General features: G+C 44.3%; 1 protein-coding gene across 10 annotated transcripts in view; it reads left to right on the top strand.

The window, feature by feature from the left end:
• The window catches only part of LOC124074292 (MAP7 domain-containing protein 1-like), a 34,728-nt gene extending 22,204 nt beyond the window's left edge, over positions 1–12,524 (top strand). For 2 of the 10 annotated variants that reach the window (XM_046417027.1, XM_046417030.1), the window contains 13 exons: positions 530–638; positions 1,460–1,564; positions 4,852–4,971; positions 6,143–6,294; positions 6,622–6,764; positions 7,346–7,587; positions 7,932–8,271; positions 8,564–8,744; positions 10,751–10,855; positions 10,954–11,004; positions 11,100–11,154; positions 11,243–11,446; positions 11,913–12,524. In XM_046417027.1, the coding sequence (XP_046272983.1) occupies positions 530–638; positions 1,460–1,564; positions 4,852–4,971; positions 6,143–6,294; positions 6,622–6,764; positions 7,346–7,587; positions 7,932–8,271; positions 8,564–8,744; positions 10,751–10,855; positions 10,954–11,004; positions 11,100–11,154; positions 11,243–11,446; positions 11,913–11,923 (1,818 nt within the window). In that variant the 3' untranslated portion in view covers positions 11,924–12,524. Of the gene's footprint in view, positions 1–529; positions 639–1,459; positions 1,565–4,851; positions 4,978–6,142; positions 6,295–6,621; positions 6,765–7,345; positions 7,588–7,931; positions 8,272–8,563; positions 8,745–10,750; positions 10,856–10,953; positions 11,005–11,099; positions 11,155–11,242; positions 11,447–11,912 lie in introns of all 10 variants that reach the window. The other 8 variants (XM_046417026.1, XM_046417028.1, XM_046417034.1 and 5 more) reach the window with 6 other exon arrangements.
• Positions 12,525–15,418: the final 2,894 nt, after the last annotated feature.

Raw genomic sequence — 15,418 nt, 5'->3', positions numbered from 1 at the left:
TCAGAGAAGCTTAGCTTAGCATAATGGGAGGAAAAGCTTGCCTGGCTCCCCTCCAGAGTTTAAAAATACATCTACTAGCACCTGTTAAGATCACTAAATGAATAGTTTGGCATTTTGGGAACGGGAATGTTTATTTGCTTTCTTGTCGAGAGTTAGATGACAGGATGACACTTTTATGTCTTTCCACTAAATACGAAACCACATGCAGCTAGCTTATCTTAACACAAACACTGGACATCGTGGGGTTGCCAGGTAAACAACAAAGATGTGTCTGGCACATAAGTCTCATTAAGCCACAGCAACACACAGCAGTTTTTTTATGGATCAATCAAATGAGATATAAAGTGATTCCAATCTTCATGCTAAGCTGAGCTGCCGATTGTAACTTCACATTTACAGCCCACTCCACAAGAATACAAATCCACATAATTCCCAAAGCATTCAATTATTCTTTTAAACTATCAAATGAACTGTTATGAGTCTGAAAATGTGCAAAGACTGACTCAGGTTCGACCACGTGTTCCTCCAGGAGAGATATGAGGCAGCTATCAAGAGGTCGACAAAGAAGACGTGGGCCGAGATCCGCCAGCAGAGGTGGTCCTGGGCAGGCGGACTCAACCAGACCTCCCGCAGAGAGAGTGAGTCTCAAATGAGCCACAACCACACGGAAACACATAGAAGCCAAACACAATGGAAGAATATATGACATACTCAGAATAGCTCAAGGCTTCAAGCACAGTATGTAACTCACTGGTCCAAATGATGCAATTCAAGGAAATGGTTTCTGAGGGGTTCTGTCATAAGGGTGTGGGTACCAGAGGAAGATGACCTACTCAGTAATTCATGTAACGTCTCAGCGAATATCTGTGTTTTTTTTTAGGTAAAAATTGGTCCACGTACCAATTTTCAAAAAGTGATCAAACGGGCAGAAAGACGAGCATCGAGGCAGCCGTCATGAACCTGTTTCACTGTATTAGCAGTGTGTACAGCGTTGAGATAATGTCCCTTTTCAGACTGTCTTGTTTTTGGTGTCAAACATGTGACAGGCTGCTTCTTTTGGACCCGTGACACTGATGTCAAGACAAGTTGGTCTAGACAAGTATGTGTGTGTGAGAGTGTGTGTGCGAGTGTGATATTTTATGCTGATTTCTTACAGAAGAAAGAATAAACAAAAAAAGCTTTCAGTAGTTACTCTAAATGTGATTCTAATTATACCACACCCTTCCCACACTTTCCTCAAATTTCCTCCCCATTTCCCACAAGTCTTAATTCAGATTAATTTCCTCCTAATTGCTAATGAGAAGCCAGTTTGACCTCAGAGAATGGTGAGTCCCTGCTCTCCTCCAGATCCAGACCGAGGGAGTCAGCAGCCCCATCTCTTATCAGTCCTCAGCTGGGGCCGCCTGCACTCCGGCCGCTTTGTGAACAGTTGTTGTCTGTTGCGTTCTCTCCGGTGCAGGCAGATGCTCGGCCTCCACGGTCAACTTGCCGAGACAGGTGGACCCTGTCATTAACAACAGGCTGTCCAAGTCCTCTGCCACGCTCTGGAACTCCCCCAACAGAAGTAAGGACGACCCGACGTCAATGTCCACCAGGCTTCTTCTTCCCTCCCTTTCCCTTCCTATTCATCCCCCTCCACCTCCCCTCCACTTACCCTAATCTGGTTTTTGGTTTTCTTTATTTATTTATCATCATTATTATTATTATTATTATAACTGTCGTCTCCGGTGGCCTGCCTGCCTGCCTGTGCTTGGTGACTGGTCATTTACCACCTACTCCCCCCTCTTATCACGCTCTCGGTCTCGTGTGCATTGTGGTTTTTTAATTTCAGTTGGTGGTTGTCATTTGATTTGAGTCTCTTCTGCATTTTTGATCAGCCTCCCTGTCACATCGACATCACTGAGCCATATTTTGTGATATGTTTTGGTGTGTTTCATAGGTTTCTAAGTTCACATCACAACACCTTCTTTATTGGTTGTCCCCTTCCACTTTACTGTTGGTGGTGATGGTGGTGGTGGTGGTGGTGGATATTATAGTGTGACTGTCATAAATGAAAGCATAAATGAAAACTGAGCAAATCTCTCTCACGTCATGTTTGCTGCTGCTTACACTCATTCTATCAAGACTCCAGAGTTGCCACTTAAACAGTACTGAGATTTGTCTTAACGTGTCATTGTAGATTGTAATCAGCAGTGCAAACAGCACTTGGTCTCTCAGCGCCCTTATTGCAACAGCAGCGATTCAGATTTCATGCTCGATCATTACTAAAGCAGATGCTCAGATATTACGGGAACATGATAGGACAATTTGGAGCTAAATCTTATTTGTGCAGAACCAGAGCCGATACCAGAGCTGTTGTGTCTGGCCTTGGGAGACGCACTGCATGGGTTGCCAGCAGTATTTTAGTGGGGTTAGTGACGTTGGACATTTATAGATCCAAATGTCGGTCCCCCTCCAGGTGAACAGTCGATCGCCAGGCAGCCGCTCAGCCTCCTCATGCCGCATTGGAGAAAGAAGAGGAGGAGGGAAGGGATTGTTGCCTAGCAACAGGAGATCGTCTAGTTATCAGTTAGTCATAAAACATGTTGTTATAATGATCTGGCCAACGTACAGCAGAGGTGACTGCCTGTGCTGTTACATAAGAAAGGCCAGTCTGTGATACAGTGAGCATTTTTTAGTGTCGAATGCGTACAAACAGAAGCTCGTGTTGTTCTCGCCGCTCTGACTGCACTATCATCATGCGTGTGTGTGGCATGTGATTGTAGGTGTCATGCATACACCTCTGTGTACATATACTACAGTACGGTACTGAAAAGAAGCAGCGCACATGGCCGAGCTGTTGCTAAAACAAACACATCAGTGCACAGCATGTTGTCAGCTGAAGTTTTGTTATGGGAGACATATTTCGTCAGATCTCATCTCGAGATGATCCCTTCTGTGTGCATCTGTACGTTTTTTTGTCCGATTGCGTGTTGTCTGTTGTATTTTACTGTGGAGTCACCAGGTAGTGGTGGAGAGAGAACTCAGGTGTTTTACCTGAAGGAACAGTTCAGTATTTTGGGTTGTACCCTCAGTGCCTCTCTTCAACATTTAGGTGACTGATGTCACTCACTTACAAGTAAAAGTCCTGCATTAAAAATCTTCTTGCAGTAAATATGCATTAATAATATGTCAGTATGTAAAAAAATGCTTGTGCAGCTAATTACTTGTGTGGTTGTTATAATATTATATATTATAGTCTTAGATTATTGTAACTGATGCATAAGAAGTCGTTTAGGTAGCTCATTTTAACTACATTAACTATATCAAAGGGATAATATTTTAGAAACATATTACCTGTTTGTCTGTAAAACTTGTGAAAAGCTGAATATTTAACTCTACATTGGAGTGAAAAGTAGCGTAATATAAAATAATAGTGCAAAGTACCTCAAAACTCTGTAAAATCATTTGAGTAAACACGCTAATTCCCCAACTGTCTGCAGCTTGAAAGTTGAAATAATTTAAATACTGTGAACATTCGTTTCTTTATTTCAGTCACCTGTACGATATTCTGTGTGAAGAGACTGCGTCACTCATGTCTCTCCCCGGTTTTCAAGTATTTGTCATGTGCTCCATAAAATTCATATACAGGCATCGATAGTCCCGCGACCCTGACGGATAAGCGGTATAGAAAATGGATGGATGGATGGCATCGATAGTTTCTAACAAGCATTTTCAGGCTGATTTGATTCTGCTAGAATCAAAGATGGCATCAGGCTCCGACTAAAAGCTACTTTATTCTTCTGGCATTAAATTTGCTTGAGTCGTGAAAGAATGATCTATTGGTGTGTGTGTGTGTGTGTGTGTGTGTGTGTGTGTGCGCTCGTTTTCTCCACCTGTCATTACAGTGCATTCGACTATATTCTGCTGTTGTTGGACACCATTCATCATATGACACTCAATAACATTTAGATACACACTTCATGTTACCAGAGAGGTGTTACGGTCAGAGTAGTGTGTGTGTGTGTGTGTGTTGCTTGTGAAACAAACAGCACTAATGACATGCCAGGCCTTTGCACTGACTGCACTGGGTTTGAGTGGGGTTAAACAGCCACGCTGGCTTCATGTGCGATGTGTTGAGCGGTAAGTAATGAAAATTAACTTGGGTTTGCTCCTCTGTGTGTGGTTCTCTAATGGTGGGTACTGTGTGTAACATGTAGGCCAAAGCTCAGTCATTCGTCCTGTATGACTTTGACCGTATCTTTGAGCCTGAAGAGGGTCTGACTGGAGTTTGAGTTATACAAACGTGTCCCAGCTGCAGCAATAATCTCACTGGATGAGCTCAACTTCAGTGAGCAAAGCTAAAAGAAAGCCAGCAGCTCATCCTCCAAACAGCTGTGGTTTCTTGGCCTCCTGATGTCTAAATCAACCAATGAGGTTATTGGTGAGAAATGTTTCTGTAATTTAGTGTGTGTTAACGTGCACACACAAACATCTGTATAATCCTGTGTTCTGTTCATGTGCAGTTTTGTCAGAAAGATCGGCTTCTTGCTTTTTAAAAGAAGTTTTAAGTAGACTTCGCCATCCTACTTGGAGGAGTTTATTTGTTTCATGATGTTTCCAACGACACGTGAATGCAGTGTAAAACTCCACTCTGGATCAGACGAAGGCGGACTGTGTGCGAGTGTGTGTTTGTGTGTGTGTGAGGATGTGCTGCAGTGTCATCAGCGAGGGGCGACACACCCCCCTGCTGTGTGAGCGTGCACCTGTGCCACGCTGTACAGGAGCGTATGCAGAAGGAGATGTGTGAGAGCCATGAGTGCCTGTGTGCTCTGACAGTCACCCGACACTGACGGCGCCCTCTTGTGTCAGCCCGCAGCCTGCGTCTGAGCCCGTGGGAGAGTCGGATCGTGGAGCGGCTGATGACGCCAACGCTGTCCTTCTTGGCCCGCAGTCGCAGCGCCGCCACCCTCCTCAACAACAGCGACTCCCGTGAGTGTGAGAAACCCACCTTAATTTTTCTACTCTTCTTTCTTGAATTTCCCTCAGGATCAATAAAGTATCTATCTATTTATCTATCTATCTATCTATCTATCTATCTATCGATCTATCGATCTATCGATCTATCGATCTATCGATCTATCTTTCTTCTATGCCGACAATCCCCTCTTCTGCACTTCTTGTGCACTTCTTCTGGTCAGCTTTAGTGTTTTTCTTTCACCTCGCTGTCTTGTTCTTTATCTCCTTTGCTGAGGAAAAAATTCCCACCACAAGTTTCATGTAGAGTCCGTTGAGCTTTCAGTCTTAACACATGACCTTCATCAGCCAATGAATTAATTACATTCAGTATCGATCAATCCCTCGATTGTTTGCTAAATTGTTTAGTTTGAAGTCAGTTAGTTTCAGTCATTAAAATGCCCCCAGATTTAGTTTAGTTGATTGCATAATATGAAAGACAGAAACGGAGCAGAATGTTTATTTGCCTTTGTGGCTTTATAAGTAACTTGTTTTGGTGTTTAGCCCCCCCCCCTTTGTTACTCTTTCTCTGTATGTATGATTGAATTTATATTTGTGTGTAAAACCCTGTGATGACGTTTGGTTTGACTGAAGACAAGGCTGCAACTAACCATGATATTCCATATCAGTTAATCCGTTCAATTATTTGTTGAATTAACAGACTGAATGTTGAGTCAAAAGATGTCAATATGTACCTCAAAACACAAAACTCCCAGAATGATGTCTTTAATAGTGTTTTTTTTTTTGTCCACAATAGTCTTAAAAACCCCAAAAATATAAGACAACAAAAGTCTCACATTTGAGAAGCTGGAACCAACAAATATTTTCCTTTTTCCCCCTGCAATGATTTAAATGATTAATTGATCATCAGAATGATGGCCAAGCTGGTTGCTGAGGGTAAATCACTGCTGTTGTGAAGAGTAAAGCCACAAAAGACACTAATAGATGACAATAAAGAGATGATTAAGCTTTTGAGTGAAGTCATTAAGTCAGCCTCCCCTCAACTGGCATCACTAGCGTGTTGTGTTCAGTGTGGCCTCGCCAAGAGGCGTTTTGTCATCACTCTGCATGTGTGCGTGTGTGTGTGTGTCGGGGCCCTGACCTTCGGCCCTGCCGCCGCTCTCTTGCATGTCTATGTGTTACTCAGACTCTCACCACTGCTCCCGTTCAGCATCTGCCAGCCCGCTGAACGCCTGCTCCCATCACCACCCACACCAGAACGCCGCAGAGCGCTGGAGGGTCTCCTCCGCCAGCACGCCGGACATCACCCAGCGCCAGCGCCGACGAAACTCCACGCCGGTACGCACGTGAAGAGCCTCACATGCGCATACAAGCGCACAAACACACCGTGAATACATTGGGTTTTTTAATGTCGTGATTAGGATTTAACTGTTGTAGAAGTCCAAGATTGAGAATTTTTCATACCTTTTAAATGCTGGTGAGCATTAGCGCCTGATATTTCCTTCAGGAGGTGATGGAGGCCAATAATAGAGCAAAAAGAAGGCCAAATATAGGAGTACTCTGTAATGTTTTCAGGCGACGTTTAACAACAAAAGGTCTTTAACTCGAGCAGTGGTATCAGCCTTCGCCTTTGGTCATAAATGATTGTTGATGTCTTTCTTCAAGGTGGACAAAAAGAAGAAAGAGAAGAAAGACAAGGAGAGGGAGAACGAAAAAGAGAAGAACGCTCTCACAAAAGAGAAAGTGCAGAAGAAGAGACAGATGACGTCACCCACCACCACGACCCAGAGATCCAGGCCGGAGATCAGGTATCGTCTGGAAGCACAGACAGATCAGATAAACTGCTTTCTCTCACAGCTGAAGGCCAATATGTTGCATTCAGTCTCCATTTTTAACTAGAAAAATCCTGTTCCGGGGACGTAAAGGCTAAGGAGACCTCGTGTCCTCGTGCTGTACCTTTGGAGCAGGTTAATGCCTGACAGATGGTCCAAGGTGCTATAATCTAACTACTAAAAGAGACTCTGCTGGACACTGATCAGACTGCAGCCAGGGCCAGTCTGCCAGCAGCAGAGCGACGAGCTCTCAGACGAAATGGGGTTTTCCTGAATGATACACAGGGGAGAAAGAAAAGATGGCTCCCTGCACCCCGTCCTCTAATGTTACACTGCCCCCGCAGCCAAAGAATCATGGTGACTGAGTGTGGAGTTTCACATGGAGTCGCTCATATCTTCCACATGACCCAGATAGGAGTGCAGTGATGTAGTGCACTGGGAACCTCATTACCTTTTCCTGCCCCTCTATGTAATCTCATCTCCTGTACCGCCACCTCACTCTCGCTTCTCTTTGGCTCTTTCTCCTCTTCATATTTCACCTCCGCTCTTCTCATCAGCACCCCGAAGCCCAGAAACAGACCTCCATCACCTGCCGCACCCAAAAGCCGGCCCTTGTCCCCCCTGGTGCCTGCAGCAGCCTCCAAGACTCCCACGGGCAAGAAGACACCTCCCCCTGGCACCAAGACCAGACCCAAACGAGCCCAGACGCCCGCCAGGGTACAGCACCAGACGGTCACTGCGGTTGCCATAGACAAAGGCAACGAACTCCAGCAGCCCGACACCCCAGAGGAGAAAAAGAGTGAGTGTCCCAGCTTCAAGGTGACCTCGAGGTTTTGGCCGACATTCGTGTTGCAGTATAAAAACAGTGTGAACACACATGGTTACAGCAGTGTGTGTGTGTGTATGCGTGTGTGTGTGTCCCTTTCCTGACTGGTCTTTACTTTGTCTGCAGCCCCAAACAGTTGATGTCTTTTTAAAATAACAACAGAAATCTCTGTGCTCATATGCACCTCACACTCAGACTCACAGCTACTTAATAAAAAACTGTTATCTGGCCATTACTCTTCAGATATATTTAATAAATATGTTCTCATTGATGCTTCCTTTTGACTGTGTTTTGTCTCTCGATCTTCACGCTCATAGACCCCAGTAATGTTCCCGCCATCGTGGTGTCCTCTGCACCAGTTACGCCTCCTTCCCTCAGCCCACCGGTTGTATCAGTGGCCTCTCCAGCTGTACCAAACATAGAGCCGGCAGCTGCTTCTCCTGTTGCAGCCTCCACCGGTAAACCTGCTCCCTCTGCTCCACCCGCCCCCGCCACAGCTGCCGCCTCGCCCGCCCCGGCTGCTCCCAGCGGCAGGCCCTCAGCCGGCACCAACGACCCGGAGGAGGCTGCTCGTGTCCTGGCAGAGAAACGCAGACAAGCCAGGGAGCAGCGGGAGAGGGAGGAGCAGGAGCGTCTGGAGCAGGAGCACAAGAACAGGTCAGTCTTAAAAATGTTTACGCAATAACAGGAACACCTTACAGTCTGATGTAAGCAATCCAGTCCAGTAAAAAGATAAAGCACATGTTAAACTTGCACTGCGTTGCATCATATTGTAAGGTTATTTTGTCCCTCCCTTGGGGTTATCTTGCTACAGTGATTGATTTCCTAATAATTTCCTCTGAGGTTTCCTGGAAAGGACCATGAGATCTGGCAGGTTCACATTCAGTCCACAAGCCGCTGCTATAAATGCGAAATATTTAATATGCGTAACTCAGATGCGTCTTTTTAGGATCCTACGGGAGGAGGCGATGGCCCGGGAGGCAGAGGAGAGGAAGCGGAGAGAGGAGGAGGCTCGATTCATGGCCGAGCAACAGCGTCTGAGGGACGAAGCCCAGCGAGCTCAAGAGGAGAAGGAGGCGCAGGAGAGAGCCAAAGCCGAGCAGGAGGAGAACGAGAGGCTGCAGAGACAGGTCGGTAACCAAGAATAATCGCTTTACTTTCTTCCAACCAGGAGGAGGTTTGTTGGCGGGGTGGTTTTGACTCGTGTTCCATTCAGGTGAATCCAGCTCCACGAATGAATGAAACGAATGTACTGAAAATTCCCACAGACCTTGAAAGCCTTTGAAGTCTGATAATAAACATTTGATAATTTTGTAAATGCATGGAGGTCATTGGAAAATACTAGCATTTTTTGGAGTGGGGGGGGGGGGGGGGGGGTTAAAATTTTCTCTGCAGTCTTTTCTTTTAAGAAAAATATTTTAATGAATGATTGCTTGTTTTGACGAAGGAGTTGCTTTAAGGGGATAATTTAACATTTTGGAAAAATTACAAAAAATTAGAAGAAAATTGATAAAGAAATAGTACAGTTCACCCAGTTCACTAACCTTAACCTATAATACAAACTAGATATGATGTTAGTTAAATTAAGATTAAGAATGATAAATGGTCTGAAAGTTGAAGGTTTAAATATGTTTACTGTGAATTACAATCGCTTGATAAGATTGTGAATAAAAATAATCATAATATTATAGTCTGGACAAGTATTAGACTCACTGGACGATATGATGAGTGAAACATTGCATTGCAGTGCATTTTACCCCTTAAACACATGCCATATGTAGGGCAATCAAACCCACAGCCGGGCATTAAAGTCTCTGAGCCACCAGTCCCAACACTTCACATGATTGTTCCTTGTGAGCTGTAAATACTGTATGCACTGGAAACCCTCTAATTTTCCATTAACCAACATGAAGCTCCTGTGATCCCCGCCTGCAGTAAGTCCATTTGCCATCTGGGCAGATTAATGGATACAAGGATGCCTGAGCCGTTTGAGGGGTGCGGGGCGGGAGATGACTGTACGTGAGCCCAAACATCAGCCTCGGGTCTGACTCTCTCACCCCCTGACTGTCTGGCATCTGTGCAGATTAAAGGAGGAGAATATATGCTGCTGTCAGGGACGATGTGTGTCGTGCATGAGTCCTGCTGCTCAGAGGCCCCTTGTCTGCCAGGGCAGATGCCAGCTGGTGACCTCCATAATGGTGATGAGCAGAGGCTGAGGGAGCCATTGTGGTAGTGACAGGCCTGCGTTGCCTCCGTCTCGTACACTCGAATAAGCAGCGTCAGTGTACGCCATGCCTGAAGCCATCGGCTATGCCCGACTCCTCTTTCCCCCTCAATTGGGCCATTGTTGACAGCTCACTCACTCGAGACTGGAGAGTATTTTAGAGCTCAGTTTAGTTCGAGTGTTGAGCTTCCTGTGATGGAACCAGAGGAAAATGTGTGCGGCTACTAAGCCCATAACATTATTTGGAGTCAAAAGTCAGTTCATTGAGGTTTAACGTTGCAGACTTGAAAAGCAGCAGGTTTGACAGATGTCGTATATGCACATAAGATAATTTTTGTTTTCATTGCTGGCTTCAGCACATCTGCTCGTTTGGTGCTGAGTGAAAATACTCAGTGAAGCATGTAATGGAGTTACTCATGTAATGTCAGCTCTGGCCTTGAGGCCGCCAAGCACACTGAGCATGTGCTGCCCCCTGGTGGTGGTTCACAGTTGTTCTCCAGTACAGCACAGTCACACACAACGTGAACACCAGTGGTTTTCACATCCTTTACTTAGAGGTATTAGTAAAAGTATGTCTTATAAGGACAGTTTTCCTAAGAATATGGTTAAGTTTGAGCTCATTTTAATTTTAATAACTGCTCTGCATCTCATGATACAAGATCCTATGCCTGTAGCTTTGCTGTACTGTGACTTCCACGTATCTCTAAAAGCTCTTCGCGAGCTCAGACAAACAGCCGTTTGTAAAAAGTAAAACGACGACGACGCCTCTTGCGTCGCAGGTTTCTGTTGAAAATCACTGACATCCTGCTGCTTCTCCTTGTTTTGTAGCTGCTGGGGTTCTCTATCAGCTGAAATCCGAACTTGAGAGTGTTATCTTTGTCAGCTTCACATTAATGCTTCCTTTCTTTTCAGAGGGAGGAGGCTGAAGCCAAAGCCCGCGAGGAGGCCGAGCGTCAGCGCCAAGAGAGGGAGAAACACTTCCAGAAGGAGGAGCAGGAGCGGCTGGAGAGGAAGAAGGTGAGGAGAAAAACAACAACATCCACAGAGTTCAGAAAGTCATTCAGGTCACACTCCAGTTCACGAGCAGCTAACTGACTGATCTCTGATCTGCACAGCGCCTGGAGGAGATCATGAAGAGGACTCGGAAGAGCGATGCAGGAGATAAGGTTAGTGTGATACCCTTTAAACAGGCTTGGAGAAACTAAACTTCCCCTCGTCTCCTTTGAAATATAAAACATCTGTTTGTTCTGTGTGATCGCAGAAGGACGTCAAAGCTTCTCCACAGGTCAACGGCAAGGACACAGAGCTGAGTAAGGGTAAGTGTCAATAACAGAACAATAAAGTTGTTATGTCATATATACAGTCTGAAAATAATCTCGTTTTCTTTTTATTGTCTTTCTCCAGCAGCGGGAAACCTGCAGAGTCCTGACACAGCAGTCCTCAGCCCGTCGCAAAGTGCGTCCGCTCCTGTTGTAAACGGAGTCCAGAATGGCGTCTCGGCCAACGGAGAGGCGGGCGACTTTGAGGAGATCATCCAGCTGAACAGCAGCGGAAACCCGGCGCCCTTCCTGATGAAGACAGGCCCTATGAAGCCTCAGCATGTGGCAGGTAGGACTGCGAAAATGCTGAAGAAAAAGCGTATGGGGATAACAACGGTGTGCACTCACACATGGTGTTTATTAGAGAGAGAGTTCCACAAACACACATGTATGACGAATTCAAAACTTCAAAACTTTACTGCACATACATAACATTACATACATCAGCGTTATTTTCAGTGTTGATCAGACTGTGTATTTTTGTTTTCATTGAATCGATTATCCCTGCTGTCATTAAAATGTGAGAACATTTGTGCAAAAATCATTTAATCAGAGCCCAAAGTCATGTCATCACATTCTCAAGCAAAAGTCCTAAAACAAAAGATTTGCAATTTAACATCATACATGGCAAAGAAAAGCGGCAAACCATCGTGTTGGAGCGGCTGTTTAAAGATATTCATGATACGTCCTTTAACAAATACCAGTAATCAAGCAAAACCTTTCACCTTCATCTCGCTGTTTGTCTTTCCCTGCAGAGGTCCTGTGAGTCGCCACACGTCCACGGAGATGCGCCTTACGTCTCAGCTTGAGCTATGAGATTCATGCCACACCACAGCGGCTTATAAGATTAGTGTGCCAAACAAACAGTGAACTGCGCTAAATTCACATCTACAGTATCTGCCACAGAGTACGAGGAGGAAGAGGAGGAGGGGGAGGGGGAGGGGGAAGGAAAACTCTGCCGGGGGGGAAGAAACACTCATCTGAAAATGCAACAAGTATTCTCTGTCTTTACCGCGTGTTATGGTGCAGCATTTGTCAAGTTTTACTGAAACATCACATCAAGATTTTATGGTGCACCTTAAAGATGACTGACAATGTAACAAATTTAGGAAATACACTATAAGATCCTGGAAATACATAATATTTGACAATGGTTGTTATTATTACCGTTATTGCGATATCGTTAATGTTACCTTAAGTTGGACAGTGTGTGCGTGTTTGTTGTTTTTGTCTTGAATTATTGAGTTATTTAACATGGGGAGCATCGTAGGGACTGGCCACAGACAGTATATGTAAATGTATAATGAGCCTGGCTGCCTCGGCCTCCTGTTACAGGGGATCTGTGAAATAAAGCTTTATGAAAGGGACTCGGCTCCGGGTCTGTCTGTCTGTCTGTCTGTCTGTCTGTTCATGTCGAGACATTAGACAACATTAGAAAACATTAGAAAACACTGGATATGCGCTGTAGTCCCAGAGATCTCGAAGAAACCATTAATTTGTGTTAAAATGATGAGATTTTGTCCTAAGAGGGTGTTTCAACTTTTCACCTTTTATGCTTTTGAGGTATTTGTGCTTTACTGGGATATTTCTACTTTTTCCACATACACATGTGGATGAAAGTATTGGGACACCTGGCAACTTTAATGCCATCACACACAGACAGCTTTGCAGCTCAGAGAGGTAAAACTGTTTACTATTGCACAAAATGTAAAGATAAGTTTCCAAAATTGTAGTATGTAATGTACAATATACAATGTAGTACACTACATACAATGTAGTACACTACACTACATTAGTATGTTAAATCAATTAAAAAAAAGCTACAAATCTAGTAATCACAGTAACTAACGTAATAAATTCAGGTCCGGGGCTCACTGTCCTACAGGCTAACATGTTCAGAGAGACCAGAAGGTGGCAGCACACACTGTGAAGCACCTGTGATGATCATACAGTATAACTTCAATCAAATGTGTGCATTTTTCCCAAAATGTATGCCTGGACTTGCTTGAGACCAGAAACATCATCAGGTACTTAAGGGGAGTCAGTGTTGGAGGAATTTCCCATGATGCATATACGTTACAGCACATCTTTTTATTAAACCCTCCTTGACTCTTAAGTCTTTCAAACTCAGTGCCACAGTATTAACTCAGGCTTTAGATGACCCCTTCAGGGTTATTCTCGCTTGACTTCACAAAGTCCTCCTCATGTCCTCCGGACTCCCAGAAGACTTTTCACAACTGTTTTCACAGGCTGCTTAGCATACTGGTTAGGACCAAATGTAAAAGTACTCATTACTTCAAATGACCTCCTTCAGAATATTATATCAGTGAATTATAATTATGCGTATGTCATTTTAATGTTGCTTGCAGCTGGTTAAAAGTAATAGTTATCATATCTCACAGTTTATTAGGATGCTTTGTATTTTATACATGATCAGTTTAATGACTGGGAAAGAGAATATTATCCATGACAGAATAAAGACTTTAGCAGGGCGCCTCTGTTTTCAGTAACAGCCTGTTTGTCTAGCTGTGGCTTTAGGTTACACAAGGAGAACTGACCCCAGACCAGCTCTGTGATGTCATGGAGCCAAAAGGATCAAAGATGTGTGCATGAGATTTTCTGTTCCTTCGCTATAAATCACTCTAGCAATCACATATGAGAAGCCTTGAGGCTGCTCTTGTTTTCCCTTCAGTTCCAGGTAACGTTGCTCTCAAACTGAACTCTAATTTCTGCATTCAGTTTCAGTCGCAGTGCATCTGTCACAGGGTCGATGGCATATCAGATGTCTAACAAAATACACTGGACCTTGTTTCGCTGTGACCACACTGCCATTTGGCACAGAAATGTGACTCTGGAGAGAAACTGGGTGGGGGTGGGGGGGACCTGTTATTTGTATGTGTTTGCTTTGGTTTAGATTGTGACTTTGTAATTAGCTTAGTCACCAGATAATGCAGCGCTACCATGATTAACGAGACCCTGCGTGGTGTTCTCCTCTTCATCCGATCAGTGGATGTTTACATGGTAACTTAACTCCAGTTTCACCTGCATGAAACAGGTGCAACACAGCAGTGACATGGCTGGTCTGCTTGCCATGAAGCTTTAGGACAAAGATTCATAGTTCCCAGATGATAAATTGTACTGACTTTTGGGATACCAGCAGTCAGTCAAAGTGAAATTTCACAGCATCTACCTGATGGATGATAGGTATTCTATCAATCAGATGAAACCTTTGTAGAAACATTCAAGGTGTCCAGAGGATGAATACTCACGACTTTGGTGCACCACTACCTCATATCTGTGGTTCTGAATGAAATGTCTCCACTACTGCTTGATGGACAGCCATGAAATGTGATTCAGACATTCATGATTCTCTCACAATGAACTGTAATAACTTTAGTGAATATACTGAATTATGACTAAATAAACATAAAATGAAGTTCCCATCAGATGAACATGGTAATCCCACTATGGTTTACCTGCTAAAAATAACCGTGTTAACAATTAGCACTGGGATTGTCATCAGAGTAGCATGTAAGCATTTAGCTCAAAGCACTGCTGTGTCTAAATGCTAATGCAGCCATGCTAGCAGCCTCAAAGAGCTCAAAGGACTCCCTGTAATGGTGGCTCATCTTAGACCTTCACCATGGACACACATACAAGATCCTCTGTGACTACCAGGTCTGTCCGGGTCTGTCCAGGTTTGAATATGTGCTACAATGGGAGGAGGTAACATTTAGCCAGGCCTTTAATATCTTTCAGGCTGTTATCTCTCGTCCCACATTGGCCTGTTGTTTTGTTGACCAGTCAATGTGGAGCCGTGCAGAGACATAAACCTAAAACAATTACAGGTTTCAGTTTCTCTGTGAGTGTGCAAAGGCCGAGCAGGAAGCATAGCCACCTACTTTCATTTACCCTGGACGTCATCCAAAAGCAACAGGATACAAATCTCAAATCGTATCACGCAGCTGAGTGATCCAACCTTCCCATCCTACACATGACAAATGAAATTTGAGATCTTTGTCATATAAGATGTTGAACATCTGAACCTTTTATCTGTCTGTGTACAAAGACAAAGTCTAGCTCACCTTCACATTTTTCTTTAGACCCTCCAGGCATATGACACACTGTAACTCACAGATCACCAAGAGCGCTTCCTTCAAACAACATCACTGAAAAGCCCTCCAGAGAGTGAACTATTTATAATTCAGATGCGATTTCACCAAGTGGCTGTCAGACAGTGGTTTGCAAGAGGCTGCGTTCT

This window comes from Scatophagus argus, chromosome 17 (assembly GCF_020382885.2).
Source record: "Scatophagus argus isolate fScaArg1 chromosome 17, fScaArg1.pri, whole genome shotgun sequence".
NCBI lineage: Eukaryota > Metazoa > Chordata > Actinopteri > Scatophagidae > Scatophagus > Scatophagus argus.
The sequence above is the reverse complement of the archived record's forward strand: the minus strand, read 5'-3'. Positions and strand labels throughout refer to the sequence as shown.